The 22,097-nt window shown below is 42.0% G+C and overlaps 1 protein-coding gene across 1 annotated transcript in view; it reads right to left on the reverse strand.

Moving 5' to 3' along the window:
* CDK1 (cyclin dependent kinase 1) overlaps window positions 1-22,097 on the reverse strand; it is a 97,837-nt gene that overhangs the window by 38,326 nt on the left and 37,414 nt on the right. The window contains exon 4 of the mRNA XM_069240921.1: window positions 1,480-1,603. Within this exon, the coding sequence (XP_069097022.1) occupies window positions 1,480-1,603 (124 nt within the window). The remainder of the gene's footprint in view (window positions 1-1,479; window positions 1,604-22,097) is intronic.

Below are 22,097 nucleotides of genomic sequence, written 5' to 3' on the forward strand. Positions count from 1 at the left end.
ATTCCTGTTCTTCAAGGAGACTGAGAGCAAGCCTCCTCGAGTGTAATCTCTTCTCTATCTTCGGCGTCGACATGGCGTCAGCAGACATCGAAGAATGACGCCGATCGTCGGATCCGTCAGACGCCGGGTCTACAGGCGCCATAGTTGTCTTCGGCGCCGAACGAGGAACTGGAAGGTGAGAAGACTGTCGGAGGAGGTCTAGACGGCGTCACTGGCTGAAAAATCGAAGCCGCAGGAGCCGAGGCCACCAGAGCCGAGGCCACGTTCCCCAGGGGGAGAAAGGGCATAAAGGGTGCCGGTCGAAGTGGAGCCGGAGCACCCATGTTGAAAGCCAAAGGGCCCGAAGGACCAGCCGTTCCACCACCCGGAGCCATCTGTTGGAAGATGGAAAAGATCGCATTCAGGAATGCAATACTGTCAGCTCCAGGGGCCGGGAAAGCCGGGTACTGGGGTGCCTGGTTGGAAGGCGACACCGACCTCGACGTCTGCAAGGACGGAGAAAACATCTGAGGCTGCGGAACCTCGAACCCTGAAGGAGGATGGCCCGATGACATTGGTGAAGTCGGTGAAGCCGGAGATGGTAACTGCGTCGTCAGCTGGGGAGTGACAGTGGGACTGACTTCCCAAGTCTTCCGACGTCGAGCTGATGGAGACCTCGACCGAGACCTCTCCCTACTCGACCGGCGCTGTGAATCTCGGCGACGCCGGGAGTCCCGATGAGACTTCGGTGTCGACGACTTTCGATGACGCTTCCTCTCCTTTTTCGACTTTGAAGAAAAAGCTTGGCCTCACGCTCTTTCAAGGTCTTAGGATTCATATGTTGACAAGAATCGCACTTGTCAACATCATGGTCGGAACTAAGACACCACAAGCAGTCAGAATGTGGGTCCGTTACCGACATTTTGCCACCACACTCACGGCAGGGCTTGAATCCTGACTTTCTTTGCGACATTGTAACCTCGCAAAGTAAAAAAAAAAAAAACAATCGCCAAAAAACAAACTAACTGTCGATATAGCAACAGAAGCTCCCTGGAAGATAACCATTTCGAAGGGCATGGAAAAAAGGGAACGGACGTCGGCGAGGACCTCTTATTGCCTGTATGACGTAAGATGGCGTCGCGTGGGCAATTGTGATGTCCTCATCGACGTGCAGAAGCTAGGAAGAAGATTTCCGTCGAATGCTGGCGCAATGAGAGTATTCAATAGGTAAGGAACCCACAGGTAGTTGTATCCATCAGAAAAACAGGTTACTACCACTGAAGGCGTGACAGCCATGTCCAGCAAATTAAACGTTCCCCAGGGTCGGCCTTCCCAACAAAGGAGACAAACTAGAATCCAAACGCTACATTTGAAGGAATAATGTATTACACGTGGAGCCCAACTGTTAGTTTAAGATTTTACAACTATTAACTCCAAGGAACTACGGCACAATACGGAAGTTAATCAGGACGCTGGATGAACAAGTGGACATCAATTTACCTTAACAAGCATTGTATCCATATACTGGCCAGATGGGATGGTATCCAAATATTTCTTCAAATCCATGGAAAGGAATTCAAAAATAAGGTAAAGTCTTGAATCTTGCATGAGTACATCCTGAAGACTGTAGACAAAGAAATTGTTAAATACGAATAACGTTGAGCATAGTTAAATAACTCAAATCTGCTCTATGCACACCAAAATTGCTCTAACAAAAGGTTGCAAGAAATCTGCAAAAACTAAGTCAATGACAAATTACAAAATTGGCACTGAAACAATATTCTTGAAAGTGATGCTCAACAAAATCAAATAAAAATAACAGAACATGGACCTTGCTATTCCAGACACGGTTGTGCAACGTGGACAAATTCCTTGCCAAAAGGCATTTTAATCTACTGTAAACTGAACATTACGGGACTGAAATTGCAACCACCAGCAGTAAACATGGAGCAGCCCCACATTTAATGACTAGGCCAGACCAGTGGTTCTTAGCTTATTGTCCAAGGGGTCCACGGCTGCCTAGAAAATTAGGCAGTACCCCCCAGCAACTCTTCCTGAAAAAAAATAAAAAATAAAAAAAAAAAAATTTGGAAAAAATAAAAAGTAGCCTCTATGCTTCAGACAATATAGCCAATTTCTTTGATGTTAGGCATCACATCTCGTAACAAATCTCCGCATGCGTACACATCCTTGTGGGGACTGTGGGGATACCTGCCTTGCCAGGGGAAATAATATATTTTAAAAACATTTGGAAAGGTTAACAGAAAAATGTGAAGAAAAAAAAGTCATGATACAGGATCCGGCTTCAATTTTTAAAATATATTCTTATGAGGACCTACTCCATAACGACAGTCTGTGACTGAATAAAGTCAAAGACATTTCTAAATATTTATTTCTTGACTGATACACGAACATAACAATCTATTCATATATAATTGCTGTACATATCTTAGAGGTACATAAAAGAGGACTCATGTTTCTAATGTGTCAAAATTATTATGTATCATGATTACCAAAAAAACAAACTGTATTTAATCCACTGCTTACTGCTCAGGGTCTTAGGAGATGAGGGAACTCAGTTATAGACAGTGCCACTCCAATTATGCAGCAGAGGAGTACCAAATTATGTGGCAGCGTCTGCTAAAACATGCAGCACATTTTTAAATATTAATTCATTTTTATATACAGTAACACTGAACAAAGATTTTACCTCCGTGTCATTTTTACAACTAAATAAATAAGCAAATGAACAATAACCAGTTAACCTTTTAAAAAGGCCTTCCACTTTGCATGAACGTATCACTGTCTTTAGTAACTTGATTTATTTGAGCTAGAGACAATTTTATTTGTTCAAATCTGCAGATTATGCAGTAGGTGATTGATTATGTGGCAAAAGTGAAATCCTCAATTATGCAAAACAGTCATCTGCAGAATCACATAATTCCAGTGACCCTGCTCATAGAGAAATTAACAGGTGGACTCAAGTAATGTAGTCTAGCAGAACCCAGATTTATTAAACTTACATGTTTGTCAAAGCAGCTATTCAACCACATCTCCTCATCCCCGTCTGACATAAAATGTTATGATCTGCATAAGGATGATGTCTAACAATGCCCACAGAGGTAATCTGTTATCACTGCATAGGGGTGATGTGTGGTGATGCCCACATAAGTGGGTAAGTGATGACAGTAGCACCATGGTCTCTACAGAGTTGATGGCTACAGCTGTGGTAAAGGTACACAGAGGTAAAATGTGAATAACTATATTCAAGCCACCAACGTGATAATGTATGTTATGGGCTTGTTCAAGTCCCCACAAGGTGTGTGAAGGCAATCAAGTCCCCACAAAGATATTGTGGAATTACAGCAATGTTCATAGCACCACAGAAATAGGTCTGTGGTGTTTAGTTTGTTCAAGTTTCCACATAAATAGTTTGGGATTAAAGTGATGTTCAACGCCCCTCAGAGAGTGTGTGATTATAATGATGTTCATGTCCCCACAAAGTTAGTGTGCGATTGTGATGTTTAAATCACCACTGAAATAGCGTGGAAAGACAATATCCGTGCCTCACACTAACAGTGTGACCGTAATGACTCAAGCCACCACAAAGTTGATTGTAGCTAATGTGATTTTTTTGCATCTATAGCTAGTGTGAGAAAATGATCCTATTCAACTAATCACTGAAATAGGGTTTAAAAACAATGCTCAAATATCAGAGTATGACGATAACAATGCTCATGTTCATACAGTGATAGTATGCAATTATAGGAGTGGTGAAATCTCCACAGAGATGATGGGTGAATGTAATGTTTACACCCCCACAAAAATAATGTATGATTAAAGTGATGTTTAAGTCCCCACAAAGATAGTGTGTGGTTATTGGGATGTTCAAGTCCCCACAGAACTATTGTGTAGTTGCAGGGATTTTCAAGTCCTCACACAGATTGTGTAATATAGTGATGTTCAAGTCCCCCACAGAGATACTGTGTGGTCATAGGGGCATTCAAGTTTCAGCCCCAGGGCTCACCTCTACTTAAATGAAGGTAGGCACCTGGCCCTCCCCGCAGCCTGGAGACGAGCACCTCCCCAAGGCTCATGTCTAATTAAATGGTTGAGGGCTGACTGGCCCTCCCACAGCCCCAGGGACAGCCACCTCCCTGGGGCTCAATTACAATAGGATCAGGGATCTGTTTCTTGCACCCTCGCCATGCACTGCCAATTACCCCAGATATTGTAACTCATGACAACTTTTATAACCGCAATAAAAATATCAAACATTGAAGTCAAATTATTGAAGAACTGTGCATGACTAAGCACTCAATGTACTAAGAAATCACAGTGCATGTTGCTTGTTAGCGTTAAGGTCATCTAGTCTGTAGGCTCCATCCAAGGCTGAGCACAAAGAATGTGATGTCCTAAACATAATAATTTTATGTGGAGACCGCTCCGAGTTAGTAGAGATATCAGTGTTGAGCCACAGCATGGTACGAAAGGTACTTGTATTTTAAAAACTGACAGTGCTACATTCAGCAAAGAAGCACTTCTATGGGGCGTGTCCTAGAATGGGGCATGCATAGCCCAAAATGCAGCGAGGCTGACTGATTTTGATCCGGAATCAGACCTCTACCCTCTACAGGACATAGTCTGCACTACAGTAGATCAACTTCCTGGCTTCCCAATATATCTTACAGAGGTATGGGATGTTGGGCTGTCCCAACAGATCAGGCAAAGAGTGCTCCCACTACTCTTAGTTGTGTAGTTAGTAACATATAGAAGTGTCCCAATGCAGTCATAGAACCATGGTTGAACTGTATCTTTTTCTCCATCTTTGTAATGCTGGTTACCACGCTTTGCCTTGCTTGCCTAATAACAGTTCATGTTTTTTTTAATGCAACAATAAGACTGTTGCAATAAATGTTCTAGAAGACATTTTGCATCTTCCTCGTGTCTCATTTTGGTTACACAGAGTGAATATAAAAGGCTAGATCTGCTTCCAAGATTTACTTGGGAATCTGAGTAGTCATGTTCGAGCTTGTAAAACCCATTTGATACCCTGGTGTGTTTATGGTTTCAGACAGGCACTGTGAGTGAGCCAATAACCGTATCAACATTTCCCAATAATATAGGCAGATTGAGTCCCTATATACGGACGTTTATGTTGGCTAGATACACAGTCCTACTTAATTTATAGGAACCATATCATATGGCCCCAACAACATTCTAGGTCAGGTACTTATTTAATGGTTCTCCTGGGTACCTGTCTAGTACCAAGTGTTCCCTTTTCACTTTTATACAGAGACATCTGTGGTGCCAGGGACGACTACTCCTCAGCTTAGAGAACTCCTATTTTAGCCTGTAGGTTGCTCAAGCTTTAAAGTTTCAAAAGGATTAGCCCACTATAGTCTTCCTTCTCTGAAAGGTATTCTTAATATGGCAAATCCAGTTAACATTTTGGTTAACTATAGAAAGGCAGTCACAATGTATTTGGCACAAGAGGGACTCCTTAACATAGGAGGTGAAGTTACCTTTGTGGTAGAATCCCATACACTATATAAAAGCATATATCTTTTTTTTTTGTTTACTTATGGGTCACTTTTCCTGCAGTAGACGCAAACATATACAAACGGAGGTGTCAGATCCTAATCTATAGACCATAGGAGGATTTGGAAATACCACTAACATTTCAGAAATATCAGTTGGTGTCAAGGCACCCTTCCACCAGCATTACAACACTCTCGCATGGGTCCCCTCAATAATGATGGGATGACCTGGTCAGACCCAATATAGCAGCATTAAATGCTAATGAGCTCCGTCCTTTATACAACAATCTAGTAAGATTATATGGAAGTATGACTCCGTTTTTGTGTGAACAATGATAGCAGTCCCAGCAAGGACTGCTCAAGCTGTCCAGCCACAGTTTGCTGTGCTTGCAATTAGTCCAGTTACTATTATGTAATTGACAGGACTCGAAAAATCTACTCGACCACTAGCTATGGCGACTCATTTTTTATGGAGGTCGAGCTATTTTTAGAAGCTACTCGACCCTCCTGGCCAGGGGACAAAGAACAGGCACAAGAAACTGGATTGGCAATTAAGACGCCTTTAAATCTTATTCTCCATACGTCTGCTCTGTGTTCAGAGACAGGTCAAAAGTTAGTTTGTCTTCTTGCAATGCAAATACTTTTCCTTGTGACTGCAGCGTTCCAGGATTTTGTAAAGTGAACTGTATGAAATGAAAGGCTGTGGGTATCAGGTCTTTCCTAACACAGCATTTATATAACTAAGTCAACTTAAACGTTTCAAAATATATTTCAGTAGCTGTGAAACACCATTTTTTTTGTTGTTTTTTTTGTTTTTTTTTTAAACAGGATGAATAGTCAGAACACTTCACTTGGTGATGTACAAACGATAAATATTTTTTCTGAAACCTAAGTTTCACAAATTGTTAATACACGATATAGTTTTACAGTAATGCTGCAAGTTAATGGGAAGATTTGACATTTCTTGGAAATTAACTGTCTGTAAATGACAGTGTGCTACCACATCATGCTTTAGTAATATAATTATTAAAAGGGAGTATTTAAACTGAAAACACCCCTGCTCGGATGGCAAAGCTATTACTAAACTAAGGGGCAATTCATGCATAGATCATGTGTAGCTTATATGTGGGCTAGATTTATTATACATGGAATAAACATTTAGTGTATTTAAATCGAACAAAAGAATACTTTTACAGCAGAAATGCTGAACTTGCATATTTGAAGGTGCACGCATATGAGAATTAAGAAAAAAGGTGACTGTAAAATACAATATTTGCATACGATCACGCAATTTGAGACCCGTTTCCGGGTCAAGTACTTTACAGCTAGGTCGAGTAGGTTGTTCAAGCTATTCGAGCTGCAGGTCTAGTAACATTTTTATGATTTTGAGGCCAGTGAGAAGATATAGTGTTCTGGATTGCACAAAAACAAATCAGCTTGAAGTAGATTCTTACTCTCTACCTCTTGGTATGGTTCCCTCTGTTGAAGACTGATTTGGAGCGCAGTCTTTGCTTCCATGTATACCATAATTCACAGTACACCATCAATAGCTATTTTGACAAATGTGCTAAAGCAGATTTGAAATGAATATGGAGCTGCCCCTGCCTTGGAAATTAAATTAATTGGCAACTTTCCCACAGTTTCCTCAATTTTATGAATTTTAAAGGGGAGTCAGCAACATTAGCAGCACGCCAACGACTCACATGTTCTTGTACAAGATCAGGAACGTGAGTTGGCAAAACTTGGGGCACCTGTACATCTATAGGTCGTGATAATTTGGGTGCCAGGCCTAAAAAGCTGCAGCTTAAAGGCAAATATGACCAAGAAAGTTTTAAACAGGCACCAGAGTCCTCTAAAAATCACTGGGATAAAACAAAGTTTCCTGAATTTTGGGGGGGAACATATATACCAAATAATGCACAACAGATTAAACTGTTGTACAATAAATTTGTCCAGATTTTTCCAGTGCAGTGGACATCTGAACGTACACAAATACTCAGGTCATTCACACACTTCTACTCATGTCAACACAAAGATTTTAGTGATATGCTTCATTGCAAGTTCCAGTGGCTATACCTAGGTCACCTTCAGTGAAGGGGACCATGCCTATTGCATGTAAATCACATTTATATTCACATGTTGAAATGTGTTTTACATCAACTGAAAAAATATGGATTGCAGTCCAGACAGCTGCCATAAAGGAAAGACCACTGGCTCAGGGGAAACACATTATTGTTGAAACCGCAGTCTTAGCCCTAGAGGCTGTCACCAAGGCAAGCGTTCCTAAAGCAAAAGCCTTACATCCAAAATGGATACGGTGGGACACCTCCTTGACAGCTACTGACACAGATTATGCCTATGATACAACTTTGTAGATACAAGAATTTCTTCAATACGAACAGAAATACCCTGTGCCAAGTGACATTCTGCCTCTTGAACAATATGATTACGTAATCTATACTGATGGTTCAGCTCAACCTGCAATTGGTACAGAACAGCAATACACAGCCGCATGCACTGCAGTGCATAATGTCATGAAGAATGGTGAATTCCAGCCAATAAAAACAAACATTCAGGCAGTCCAGTCACACAGCCCAGCTAGCTGAATTAAAAGCACCGATTCCGGCACTAGAGAATACGGATCCCGAATTCCCCACATTGATAGTGTTCACCTTCATATTAGTGGTGTCCAGTCTAATGAACATTTGCATTATTGGTACCTGAATGGATTCAGAGGCTCGAAAGGGAATACTATCAAGCATAAACAGCTTTGGGAACGGTAGTGCATCTTAAATATTGCTTGCCACAGGCGCATGTAATTCAGACCTTGACCCACCATTGTGTTGGAATACACATTGCAGGAAATTCACTGGGTGATAAGGCTGCAAAAGCAGAGGTCCAGACTGGTGTAGTAGCTGTGGTTAATCATTCTCATATGAGGGTGAATGACGACATCATGGCTGCTTTCATTTCTTCATTAAGTGGCACACCTTTACCTAAAAAATATCCAGCAAAATATTCCTATCTGTTGAGAGGCCAAAACATTCCTTTTGCCCACATTCCTGGGGTGGGTCATTGAGTCATACCTTACTAGGTCCACAGGCTAGAGCTTATCATAGCAGCACATGATTTGGTATCTACATATATTGGTGTGACAGCAACAGTTTCTTTACTTCAGAAATGCTACTGGTGGAATGGTCTGTATAAGCAGACATAACAATATGCCTCAACTGTAACGTTTTCCAACAATTGAAGAGTTCCACCACTGCATGGCCACCAGATATCCCTCTTAGTTTCAAATTAACCACACTTACATGTATTTAGGCGCTGATTTAAGGAAAGAGGCATCGCACCCAGTGTAGCACCACTTTCCTTGCGTCCCTCTAATGCCACCAACGTGTGCACTGTATCTGAGATATGGCACACCATGGCAGTAGTTAAGGAAACTATCGTCAAACTTTGACGTTAGTTCTGAGCTTTGCAGGACTACCGTAAAAAAATGCTGACGCTAATCTAGCAAAGCCCATTGAGGCCCATTTTAAACAATGGTGTGCCTCATTTCAGCGCCTGCTCTCAGCAGGAGTTCATTGCCAAAAAAAAAAAAATGACAAAGAAATCTTAGATAACTTTGTGCCATTTTTTCACCCTCCACACCCTTGCATACATTATGCCTGGTGCAAGCATAATGTAGCACAAAAAGTTACAAAGTGGCGCAATGCATGCATTGCGCTAATTAATAAGTCTGGTGCTGCGATTTTGCCTTCGTTGGTTCACATTAGCATTAAAAAAAATAACAAAAAACTAATGTGGTGCAAGGAGGCGCTATGGGCTCTTAAATCAGCCACTTAGATTGTGTACGTTTAATTCTGATGCCATGTTTAAATACATTCTACTAGCTGTAGATTCATGCCCTAGATTCTTATGGGTGTGGCCACAGATCAGCTGATGATCAAGCGGTTATTCATGACTTGCACGTCTGTGGAGACACATGCAGTATTGACATTCCACTTGGACACGGGTCTTGCGTTTGCCTCTATGGCTTACAGGGATACCATGGTAACTCCAGGTGTTGCTGCACATTACTCCTCCCCTTATCATCCTGAGGGAAATTCAGTAGTGGAAAGGAAGAACCATGACTTAAAGCAGTCCTTAACAGGTACAGTGTTAGATTCAGGTTATAGCTGGATCTATCACTTTGAAATATTCTGCCTAGATCTTTGGGAGGCCTTGCAGCCTACGAGGTCCTTTTCAGCATCCAGATGTACATTCCAGATTTTGATAACCCTGGTAGAGTGGCAGCAGACACGCCTTTTAACATAAATGAACATTTCGCTGTTTTACAAAAACAAAACTATGACGAGCGATCAAATGAAATTACCAAATGATCTGCCACTGATCAAGTGAGTGACCACCATCTTACGTCTTGGTTCTGAAGGTTGGGGATCTAGTCTGTGACAAGGGTGTCTACAAGAAAGAGTTTGAACCACCATACCTAGTACAAGTACCAGACATAGGCATTGAAGTAGCAAGAACTGCGATTTTGCCTGGCTGTAAAAGTAATCACTTAGTCTCAATAGATGAGATAAAGTTTTACCATGTGGCCAGTCCCTCACAGTAGGCCACTGAGAGATCTGAATAGTTACCTGCCTCCTCTCACTACCCTATACAAGAATTAAGTAACATGAGTAAGGTTACTTCCCAGCTGGGAAATACAGATTCTGAATTTCCATTGGTGCCAGTTACTACCACGACTGTAGGACAAGCTCCAGATAGGAGTTTACACACAGTCTTCAACTGCTGTTTACAACAACTGAAATTGCGTACTACCATTACAAGGTATGTTGTAATTGAAGATGGATCCTTTGTAGATTATAAAATGTAGGGTTTATTTAGTTTAGTTACAGGTTATGCCCCACCAGGACAGCATCCTTGCTGCCAAGTCCACTGTCAACAACTGACCATTCACACCAACCAGGCACTCAGCAACATTCCATGACCACACAACAGGAATTGCTAACTAAGGAGAGACTGCAAAGCAAAAATTCAAGTCACAACACATCTCCTCTCCTTAGAGAAAAGAAATGCTGAAAATAACATTGTCCTTCAACAAACGGACCAATAGATGGTAGTACAAATTCAAACTGAACAAATCTGTACATAAAAAGGACTAAAGATAGCAATAAATGATGAAAATAAAAAAACAGTAATAATTACACAACACAATTCAATTACATTCACCCCCTTCTGCACACACTAACAAGGAAGTGCAACATGCTCATCAATGCAGCAGCACACTCACCTCCTTCAACACAAAATGACAAGGAGGTGCAACATACGCATCAGTGCAATAATAGGATACACAAACCCTGCAATGCAACACTAGGGCACACTAGACGCAACACTAGGGTACACGACCCTGCAACGCAACACAGCCCTTAACACTCAACACCATTCTCTATTACACATGCCACACACCTTACATGACCAGGGGTATAAGACCATGGACCCCAATCAAGCATGGCATGATTGAAAATACAGTTAAGCAGAAAGTTCACCATGGCATTTAATAAAATACACAGTCCGCAAATTCAGCATAAAAAAAAAAAAAAAAAAAAAAAAAAAAAAAAAACACACGTATGCAGCAAAATAACCGCTCTCAGACAAATGTTGGCATGGCAAGCTGGACTACATGGCACACAACCTTACCAGGCAAATTACATTTTGAAGTCCCCGGTGAGCGACCTCTCACCCGAAATTACACTCAAATCTGACAAATGGAGAAACTTCACAATTCTTTAGGTGCGCAGTTCACACCGGAGGAGTGATGACTGCCGCTTGAATGGCTTCCAGTACCTTTATGTCTCAGTTCTACTTGCAGCATACTCGCATAACACAAGGCGACTCCAATCACTCATAAGTTTCCACTTTAATACCTTGTTGCAGCTTTCACCCACGTTTGTCTTTTTCCATGGACTGTAACCAGTGCACTTTGAGCTTTTAACTCCTCTTCCGACACATTGTACTCCACTTCTTGTGCGCATTCGAGCGACAGAACTGTTACATCAGCAAACTACCCATGAGCACCTTACATGGCAACATGTTGGCTGCCTTTCTTTAAGAAGCGGGTGGCATATGTGGATCCACTCACACTCTGAATTCCTGGGGCAGCACACAGCAGCCATGTGGGTCTTTCAAATACCATAGCCAACCCTCAAACTCCTAATGGCATATCCAAAAAAGGGTAAGGCGAGAAAAACAATTAACTCGCCACCAGTCTAACTGAAGTGAGGGTTGAATTCATGCTATTACAGTTAATCCTCACAGCAGACTTCAAGAGTATTACGGAAGTTCATTAAGTGCCAAATTTTTCCACTAGCTGCCATCCAATGTTCTAAGTAGCCCCCAATGTATACCAATAAAACTGACTGAGCCCTCAATCAGCTGAATGCATTCCAAGCTGGTTCGCTTACTTAGCTGGTTGCATTCCCAGCACTCTACCATCAGGACTGTTTGTTTTACTGCTCACCAGCACTTATACCAAAAACAATGTTGCTTGCTGCTTACCTATATTTCTTGATTACCAGTGTTGCAGGCATGCTCACATCGCTTGCTGCATTCCTTGCACTTCAAGAATTAGCAATGCCTGTTTTATTCCCCACCGGTATGTTTTAACAACCTGATGAGATGCTGTATATTAGCGTAGTCCTAGGTTGTATGTATTCCTATTTGGAAGGGTAACGTCAGTGGAATGTCAGTTGGAAATTACCGAGTGGAACAGCGAGGGGTGGGAAGAAGGGAATTTCCTTTTACGGACTAGGTGGTCTCACACAATATATAGTGTCATGCTTCATCATTTGACCACCTAGACCCACCCAGGTAGGACAGTGCCACCTGGGCGGACTCAACCTCACTGTTAAAGGAACAGGAGGGAGTGCGTAAATAAACTTGTTTCTGGAAAGATCGGGATCCAGCTAATCTACTGAAAAACTAAAAACACCTAAGCAGACACCTGTGAAGAGCAACAAATTTAATGGTGGTGTCTGTCTGGTGTAGTTAAAAAGGGGGGTTGGGACACCTCTGTGAGGACAAGGACTCACAGGGTCACCTAACTAATTACTAGCCAACATGTTTCTGCCCTCAAAAGTGAGCCAATGAAGGTCTCGGGGCATTCGTCAGGGCCTAGGATCCCTACGTCTCACATTGGAGGAAAATACTCTATGGGGAAATCAAAGAGTGAGAAAATGAAAAAAGAATGATCTACATTACCCAAGGAATTACCTTGAGGCGGCCTATGGGGAGAAAAACAATTAATTAGCACTCTGGTGGCACACAGCACTGCAAAACCAACCAACTACACACGTGTCTAGGGGATGCATTCATGCACGAAACACATATGTTCAAAAAAGGTAAAATACATGCGTGGATTGACTGAGTGGGTATATCTACACAAGTGGACAGTCCTATCACTGCAGGGAATTATAGTTCTTACCCTTTTCTTAGAGGCAGCTAGCCTCTGGTATCCAGGAGGGGGAGTGTCCCCTTATAGTCACACACTAAGGGATAGAGATGAACATAAAGACGAAGTGAGGAGAGGAACAGAAGTAGGCAGAATAGATACAGAGGGAGCAATAGGGGGGGGGGGGGGAAAGCAAGTTCCCAGTAGGAACCCACTATTGCTGGTAGAAAAATACTGGTTAAGAGAAACCGAAGTGACTATAGACAAAAAAAGTAAGATTAAAAGCAATAAGGGCTTATCTGTGTTGCCTGTGATCCGGTATGCCACTCACTACATCAAAGGGGACGCTCGCCGTGCGCCTACTTCGTCCTCTCCTTGGACCGCTTGTGACAAGTGGCTGAGGGAGAACGGTCTATTTATGGCTGTAAGAAATTCCAGGTGCGCCCTGTTAGCGCGTAAATTGGAGTTCAATTAATGTTAATCACCGCCGCGGGCCTCTTTGCGTTACTAGCCTCGATATGATTGCCGTAATGGCGGGCGCACCGGCCAAGCCGGGGCGCCGGCATGAATGTGATCGAGTGCAAAGGCGGGCCTCTTTAGGTTGATGGCGCGATGTGCTTTGCCGCACCCGCGGGCGCCCCAGCAGTGCTGGGGCGCCGGCATGAATGCGGGCGAGTGCAAGGGTGGGGCCCGAGCCGGAAGATTCCGGCCCGAGCGCCACCAGCGGAAGGCTCGCGTTTACAGTGGCCGCTGGGAAATGTAGTTCCCAGCGGTCCCGTAGCCCAAAGGGCTAAGAAAGAAAGAAAAAACGAGGAAAAACGAGGGAAAGGATAAAGAAGAGGAAGGAGAGGGGGGGGGGGGAAAAAAAGAGGGGGGGAACGAAAGAAAGGGAGGAGGGAGAAGGGATATTGTAGAAGAAATGCAACCGGGGGGGGGGGGGGAAGGGGAAGAAAAAGATAGAGCAGAAGCGGACGGAAGGGAGGACTCATAAATTAGTCAGAGAAATCATTTATTGAGTGTGAACCAAGGGATCTCATCATTAAGACCATTGGTGTCCGTGTGTAATCTCCAGACCCTATATAGTGTGTGAGACCACCTAGTCCGTAAAAGGAAATTCCCTTCTTCCCACCCCTCGCTGTTCCACTCGGTAATTTCCAACTGACATTCCACTGACGTTACCCTTCCAAATAGGAATACATACAACCTAGGACTACGCTAATATCCGCGACGTCCGCTTCTAGAGAACCCCGTACTTTCGTGTGTACTTTGAATTATAGGGAGCTAAGTACGGAGTGTTCCTCCATAGTTATCCCCCCTCCTCCCTCTTCCTCTCTCCATGTGTAATGAGAGATGCTGTATATGCCAACTTCACTATTGTTGGCACAAGTCACATTAAATCGGCTTACATTGGTGTTAAGCAGGTTAAACACCTTTCACACTAGCTGAACCGGCGGCTGTCAGATGCAACAGACTGATGGGTCTTCCAGGGCGTTCCTCTACACTTCAAGCTTCCACTTCGTTACTTTTAGGTTCTTCAGCACTTTTTATTCTTAATGTCTTTTTCCTCATGCAGGTTCTTTCTCCAATTGTCGCTGGATCCTTTGTATATTATAAGATGTAGGTTGATTCAGCTTAGTTACAGGCTACAGGTAAATCTCCACCAGTCGCAGCATCCTTGGTGCTCATGCCCACTCTCACCAACTGAGAATTAACAACAACATTTTGTGACCTCACACACTCTGGCTGAGCAACCAGGATCTGGAAACTAAAGAGAATGCATAGCAAAAATGCAAGTCACAAGTCAGTACCAGTTCTCCTTCACCATGTGAGGTCCCTATTTTTGCACAACCTAACACTGAAGAATTTGAAAAAAAATCCTTTGTCAATAAGTAACCACACACTTTGCATGGAGCATGTGCATCTTGTTTGGCTAAACAAGACATACCCAATTCCCCCCCATGGTCCTACATTTGAATTACTATTTCCTGCTTTTTTTCTTTTGATTTGGTCTTGTCACAGTATTCTTCTTGATTTTAAATGGGTATTACCTTCCTAAACACACTGCTCCTGAACTGATAGAGGTTTTGAAACCTCATTCTTCCTTGAATATGGTGCAAATAGGCCTGTCCCATGTGAACATTTGTCTCTGATGGTACTGTGTGGGATAAGGTCCCGTTTGATGTTTTGACCTACAGAAACTTTACACATGTATAATATTTCAATGGATGATGCATGCCCCTAGTGCTATTTCTGATGATTGAGATGTGACAGTGAGAAACATGGAAAGCTATTTGTATTCAAATTCTGCAAATAATGGTGAAATGTCTTGTTATTATGCCCATCATTTACACAGAGGTAGTTCTCCCCATGCAGTTTTTAATTACACAATGGTAATATTGCTTGACATCACCAGTAGACAGTTTCAAAACATGCATGAAGACTTGCATATGTATCGCAACACAATCGCTTGAACCCAACTTCCTACTGTAATAAACTTACCCCTTCCCCAGCAAAAAAAAAAAAAAAAAAAAAAAAACCATGATGAAACACACTTAATTGGTTTATTCGGTTCATTTACATCTGTACTGACCATACAGGGTTATGAATACTGGAAAAATAACAAATTTGAAATCGATTTGAAGATTTAATTGGCAAGTACAGGGCTCAGAAGCTTTATTTAGAGCCCGCCTAATACCACAGCAAATTATTTTCCTGAACAAAACAGTGCAAACAACTTGTATGGGTCTGGCTAAAATTAAAGATAAGACCGCACCTAAAATTCCCTCTACTGCACATTTTGAAAATTGGCAACATTTTTCAAACAAAACTGAAGAGCAATTCCATGACGATACACAATGGCACATGTAATTCTTCAATTTTAGGTCCAGACAGGAGGTTAGTATGGCCAGTAGACACTAATTATTGTCAAGCCTTTTTTTGGTTTACTCCACCTTGGGTTTTAAAGCTAGCAGACCAAACCCCTGATACTTGCAATCACATTTCGATGTAGTGACCACTTTTAGTGTGGAGAAATTGCACCAACAATTGTTACAGTAATCTACCTTAGCTAGAGTGGAAGAACTTCCATCTCTCCTTTCCGATGATATGGATTTTTCAAGATTTCCTGTTAGGTCCTAGAACACCATGTCAGAAGCGCTTCCTACATGCGACATATGAGGTATGAAAAATTTCTCAGCTGCCTCTGAACAATTGAGACAGATTGATAGGGAGAAATTAGAAAGCTTTGGGTGTAGTGTACAACGGTATGTCTAGGCTGTAAACTTATTTATTCTTTGAATAATTGTGTCATCTGCATTTGAAGTTATACAAAATTCTATGATTCTTTTACAGCATGGAGAGAATCAGCTAACATCAATTACGCAATTGTGTTTGACATTACAAGTTTGAAAAATCGAACCGTGTACCATGGAAATACCTGAACACAGTTTTTGCTTTAACACATACAGTGTCACGGTTTTAAAAAAAAAAAGGCAACTTACTCTATGCTGAACATTGGGCTCTTAGAGAAGTTACCGTTTTCAGTAGCCAAAATACCCTCAAGCCATGTGATTGATACATGGCTCTACATCGTTACCAATCTCTTCATTCCAAATTAGATCCTGTTTTTAACACTATAAAGTAGTAAGGTATGACACTCAGGGTTATGCTTTTGTTCATGAGTCCTGGGATCTGCCTTTCGATTACAAATCTTCCTTAATGGAAACTAATGTGAAACTGAGTTTGGCCACTCATTACTTTGAAAAGGTCATGCTGCATGGCACATGCAGTGCCTCTGTGGTGATATTTAGCAAGTTAGTTGAAAGGCACACCAGTCGCCTTTATTCACTCAGTGTTCAAATGGGTGTTTTTTTTTATTTTTATTCTGAATGATCAAGGATGTTGTGGGATGAAACCAGGTGTCCCATATGTGATGTTCTGTAGAGTTCTGATCTGTTGTAGCAATGTGTTATTCCACCCATGAATGTAAGGAGAGAAAATATATAGCCTTCCATCCCTATTTTTAATGTGAATTTCGATAAGCCGAGCCGTTTGAAAGCCTTATTTCAGATGGACATTGCTTTAACATTTGATAGATTTTTGACCTCCAAATTGCACGTCTTCTGCATAAGTTCAATCGCTATTACCTACTAATTTGCCCCAGCATTTTGGTGAATTTGTTCACTGGATATTCAATGCATTGAATACCATGGGAGTGGTACACTTTTTCAAAGCGACTGGGTTCAGGTTTGGGAGTACATTCCAGACTATTTGAAGTGATACCATCCTTTCTACACTGTATCCCGATTGTGTTATTCCTAGTAATTTGCTATTAAGATTCCTTATTTTGTCTGCAATGGATGTTCCACCGCCACGGGGTCAAGTAATGATACATCTGCCACATGTCATGCTGTATTGTGAAGGCACAATAAAGTTCTTTGGTGTGTCCATGTTCCAGAAATTTAACATGAACTGGTCTTTGTCATTTAGACCAGTGTGGTTACTATGTGTAAAGCCTGTGTTCTGCTGTCTGCTGTGCCCTTATGAGAGTGCACTGGACCAGTGTCTGGCTATGCAATTGGTTCAATCTGAGTCTATAACTCTGCATGCGCATTCGCTGAGGACCCAATTTCAGTGTTGACCCATGAGACTGCCTTTGCTGCCAGATGCGCGTTATGGGCCTTCTTTTCCTTTGGATATAGACACTTCTATTCCTGGAATCTGGCTCTACCCTAGCAGTTATACCCTTGGCTGCCTTGCCTTCAGCATCGGCTGAGTTGGACGATCTAACCAGGTCTGTTTTCTGGAACTTCTTTCTCAGGCCTCAGTGAATCTGTCGTCTGCGGTCTCCATTCCTGAATCTCATTAGCTTTGGACATAAAAGCACGTCAGGAGCCTCCTAGACTTTGATTTGGCTCATTTTTGTTTTTACTTACATTTTTTTTTTTTTTATTAGGTTTTAATTGGCATGATTTGTAAGATAAGTGGCTTTCATTTGCTTTGATTACTGAAATACATTCCATATTTTGTCATAGATACTTTAGGCCAGTTTTTGTTTTTCTATTTTAGCTTACACTTCTCTCACAGCCAAGAGGGGGCTGTAGTAATGCATGTTAAGGTCCACATAAAACTTCATTTTTAAATGTAAATTTTAACTTAGCATTTCTTTTCTGTCAGTAATCTTTTACATGGCTCTTCACCCATTCAATAATGCTGAAGAAATCACAGTACATGTTCGCTTCTAGTTATTGTTGAGGCCATCTGGTGTGTACACTTTGTCCAAAGCTGAGCAAACAGCATGATGTCCTAAATATTATGATTGCCTGTTGACAGCTCCAAGTTAGTAGATATATCACAGCATCGAGCCTGCACCTTTGACACAGTGTGGCATGGACTGTGCTGCATTATAAAAACTGATTCTGTGCCATATTCTGCAGAGGAGCACGTCTGCTAGGCTTATCCTAGATTGGGAAACGCATTGACCGAAATGCAGCTTGGCGGACACCAATGTTGATCCTGAATCAGACTTCTACCATCTACAGGACTACTAGTCTGCACTACACCGACCAACTTCCTGGTACATTTTACCTAGGTTTTGGTCGCAGCTTTATTTTATTTTTTAATGCAAGAGTAAGTGTTTCAATAAATGTTCTAAAATATATTTTGCATCTTTGTGACTCATCAGGGGCATACTGTAGATCGGATTCCATGATTTCCTTGGGTATCTGAGTAGTCATGTTCAAGGCTGCCAAACCAGTCTTATACCCTGGTCAGGTATTTAGATGGAGCACTGTGCGCTAGCTAGGCACCATCCCAACATTTCCAATAGTATAGGCAGACTGAACCACTATTCTTTTTAAACCAATTTTATTGAAGTTTGACAGTTGAAAATGCGGTAGTGTGTAGCCTCTAATAGGTACTGTATCATAAAGACATCTTTGTCAGCATTACAGGAAGAGGAATTGATCTATTATAATACAAACTAGTAATAACAAACAAACAATGGTCATACCGATCTATTCCGTTCCTTCCCAGTACATCGTCTCTACCACTTTAAGTCATGCCTTCCCACTTCCAACCTATGGTCTCAGGTCTCATATGTAGGACAGTGAGTCATGGATTGAGTTCCTATATACTGAAGTTTGTTAACTAGAGAAACAGTCTTAATTCGTAGGAACTATATACCTATCCTAGTGGCTAGAAGTAGTTTCTTAATATCCATTTTCCGATCACCAGACTGCATGGCACGTGTTTCAATGATAGAAGGAAGAACAGGGTCTGGGGTTGAACAAGACAGGCTTATCTGTGCTTGCTACATGGGCAACTATTTTAAGCCTTGAAAGAGGAACAAAACATGTGTCAACAGTAAATTGCAATGTTTGGAAAATTATTTGTACATACTAGCAATTATGACTGGCATAAAGAGCTGTATCATCACAGTAACTAAATCTGGATATTTGAAAGTAACAATGAACACCAGACAGGCTATCATTCAAGCACTCATCACCATCAGGCTGGACTATGGCAACACTTTCTACCCCAGAATCTCCAAACATTTTACAGACTAAAGACGATCCAGAACACTGCTGCAAGACTAGTACTCAGCCTCCCATGCTGCACCCACATCAAAGCACACCTCAAGAAGCTTCACTGGCTCCCTCTCCACAAGCGCTGCCAATTCAAACTTCTCAATCACACATACAAAGCCCTACACAATACAGGACCAGAGTACCTGAACAGCCACTCACCCTTTCACCATCCCATAAGAGATCCATGCTGTGCCCCACACTCACTTGCGCACACTTCTTTCAGTTGCAAAAGCAAAACTAGAGGATGCTGATTTTCCTACATTGCACCCAAGACATGGAACAACCTCCCTCAACATATCTGAGCCTCTTCCAAACTTTCTAAGTTCCACAAGCTGAAGACCTAGCTCTTCATATAAGCATCTTGGGGACCACAAATCTGAAAAAACCTGACCAAGCGCCAGGATACCCTTTTGGTGATTAGTTCACTATACGGTTAGACCTCTCAGCTCTTTGTGTGGTTTCCCCAGTCTTTTTGGTTTTTGGCTTCTGACCTCTAGTAGTTTTACACTGCCAGTTCGACCTGGCAAATGCACCCACTTGCCAGTTCCAAACCTCCCCTTTTACTACATGTTAAGTCACCCCTAAGGTAGGCTGACTGTAGCCCCATAGGCAGGTAGTGTATTTAAAAAAGGTAGGACATGTAGTAGTCCGTTTTACAAGTCCTGATAGTGAAATACTGCTAAATTTGGTTTCACTTTTGAAAGGCGTCTCTCTCCCATAGGTTAACATGGGGACTGCTTCTACATATCTTTTAAGTTTAATTTCCCACTGGGAGCAGATCAGGATGTTGAGTTTGGGGTCTCTGAACTCACATTTTAAAAATACATCTTTTTTTTTATTTTTTTAAATAGTATGACTAATTATTACTGATATATGTAGGCAATAATCCTATTTGCAGAATAGGGTAATAGAGGTCCACTGCATTTATCCATGTTTTAAGTAAAAGTAGCATAAGGGCTATCCAATGGAAGGAAGTACTCCCATTTATAAATATTTATTAACTGAATGGCAACTAGGTTAGTTACAGTAAAGCCCTTCATCAAGATTAACTACATCCACAACAATTTGGAGCATCACCCTAGCATTGTTTGTACTGTAGAGGTGTTGCAAGTTAAAGTGACAGTCATCTTTTCCTAGTGGGCACTGGTAACACCCATATTCCCACTGGGTATCTCTGGATCATTTATTGGCACTGTCACTGGAAAATGGCCTACTTGTTTGCAAACTTTTCCCCAGTAGAGAGCCCAGTGACACTGGGAACTCCAATGATTAAGAACTGTGTGGTCTTTGTGTCATCAGTGGCATTCATTCTAATGGATACGCATCCTGTGGTGTGAGTTGGTTTTTGTCATAGCCATTTTAAGTTGTGAAATACCAATTTGGCAGACTTGGCACAAACATAACAAGAGTATAAAGAAGGTGATGTATGGAATGCTTGAATTGATGTCAGTCACTTGTAATTTTAGGCTGCATCTCAGTTCATCATTTTGCACAACATGCCACCTCAGTTTGGACCCAGCCGTATGCAAATCAGTCTTGACCCTTCTCAAAAGGTGATCAGTCCAAACTACCAGGCCCTGCCTGAACCGGAACACAAGCAACCCAGGACCAGTTTTGCCCCAGTTAGGGCTCATCAGCCAGGAATAACTTAATCCCAGTGACCGTGTTCATGGGACCCATGTCTGGACATACCAGTTTCAATTAGGGTGACACACGAAAGTATAAAAAAAAAAAAAAAAAAGGGATGATGAATCTTAAAATGATCTCAGCCACTGGTAATCACTCTGGCTGCATCCCAGTCCATTGTTATTTTGCACACCAAGCCACACCAGTTGAACCCACCCATTGCAAATCATTCATGATCCTGTTCCAATGGGAACAGTCCAGCCCTCCCTGAACTGGCACACAAGCAACCCAGGACCACTTTCACCTTAGTTAGGGCTCACCAGCCTGATCTATAATAGTTGCAGTGACACGATGCGTACGAGTCCTATGTCAGGGCATGCACATCCAACTTAGGGTGACAAAGTGTTTAAAAATAAAAATTAAAAAAAACAGTGGTTGCCCAGATGTGGGTCCCACTCCCACACACACTTGTTCACTGAAACCAAGCTATACCAAGCTATACCAAGCTGATGAACCCTAACTAGAGTGAAACCAGTCGTGGGATGTGGTTGCAATCTGGTTTAGTGTGGACCTGGCTAACATTTTGGCCTGGACTGTCCACTTGAGCTGGTCAAGGGTACCATGGGCGGTACATGCACATTCCCATGAAAACAATCATGAATGTTCACACCACACCCCATCTACTAACATTGTTGAAAGAAGATAGAGAAAGTATTTTCTCCAAGCCTTCCCAACTTTGCCTGTGTGTTGCACTGTACGGCACAGATACAAAGTGGTAAGTGTTAAACTTTGTCAAAGCATAGACTTTTGTGCTTAAAAGGTACCCTTCTAGCACAAAACCTATGCGTGACATCCCACACACTTGAACTAGGGTTACCTAATGTTGGTACGAGGTGGCCTAATAGAAAC

The sequence above is a fragment of the Pleurodeles waltl genome, chromosome 6 (genome assembly GCF_031143425.1).
Source record: "Pleurodeles waltl isolate 20211129_DDA chromosome 6, aPleWal1.hap1.20221129, whole genome shotgun sequence".
Classification (NCBI taxonomy): domain Eukaryota; kingdom Metazoa; phylum Chordata; class Amphibia; order Caudata; family Salamandridae; genus Pleurodeles; species Pleurodeles waltl.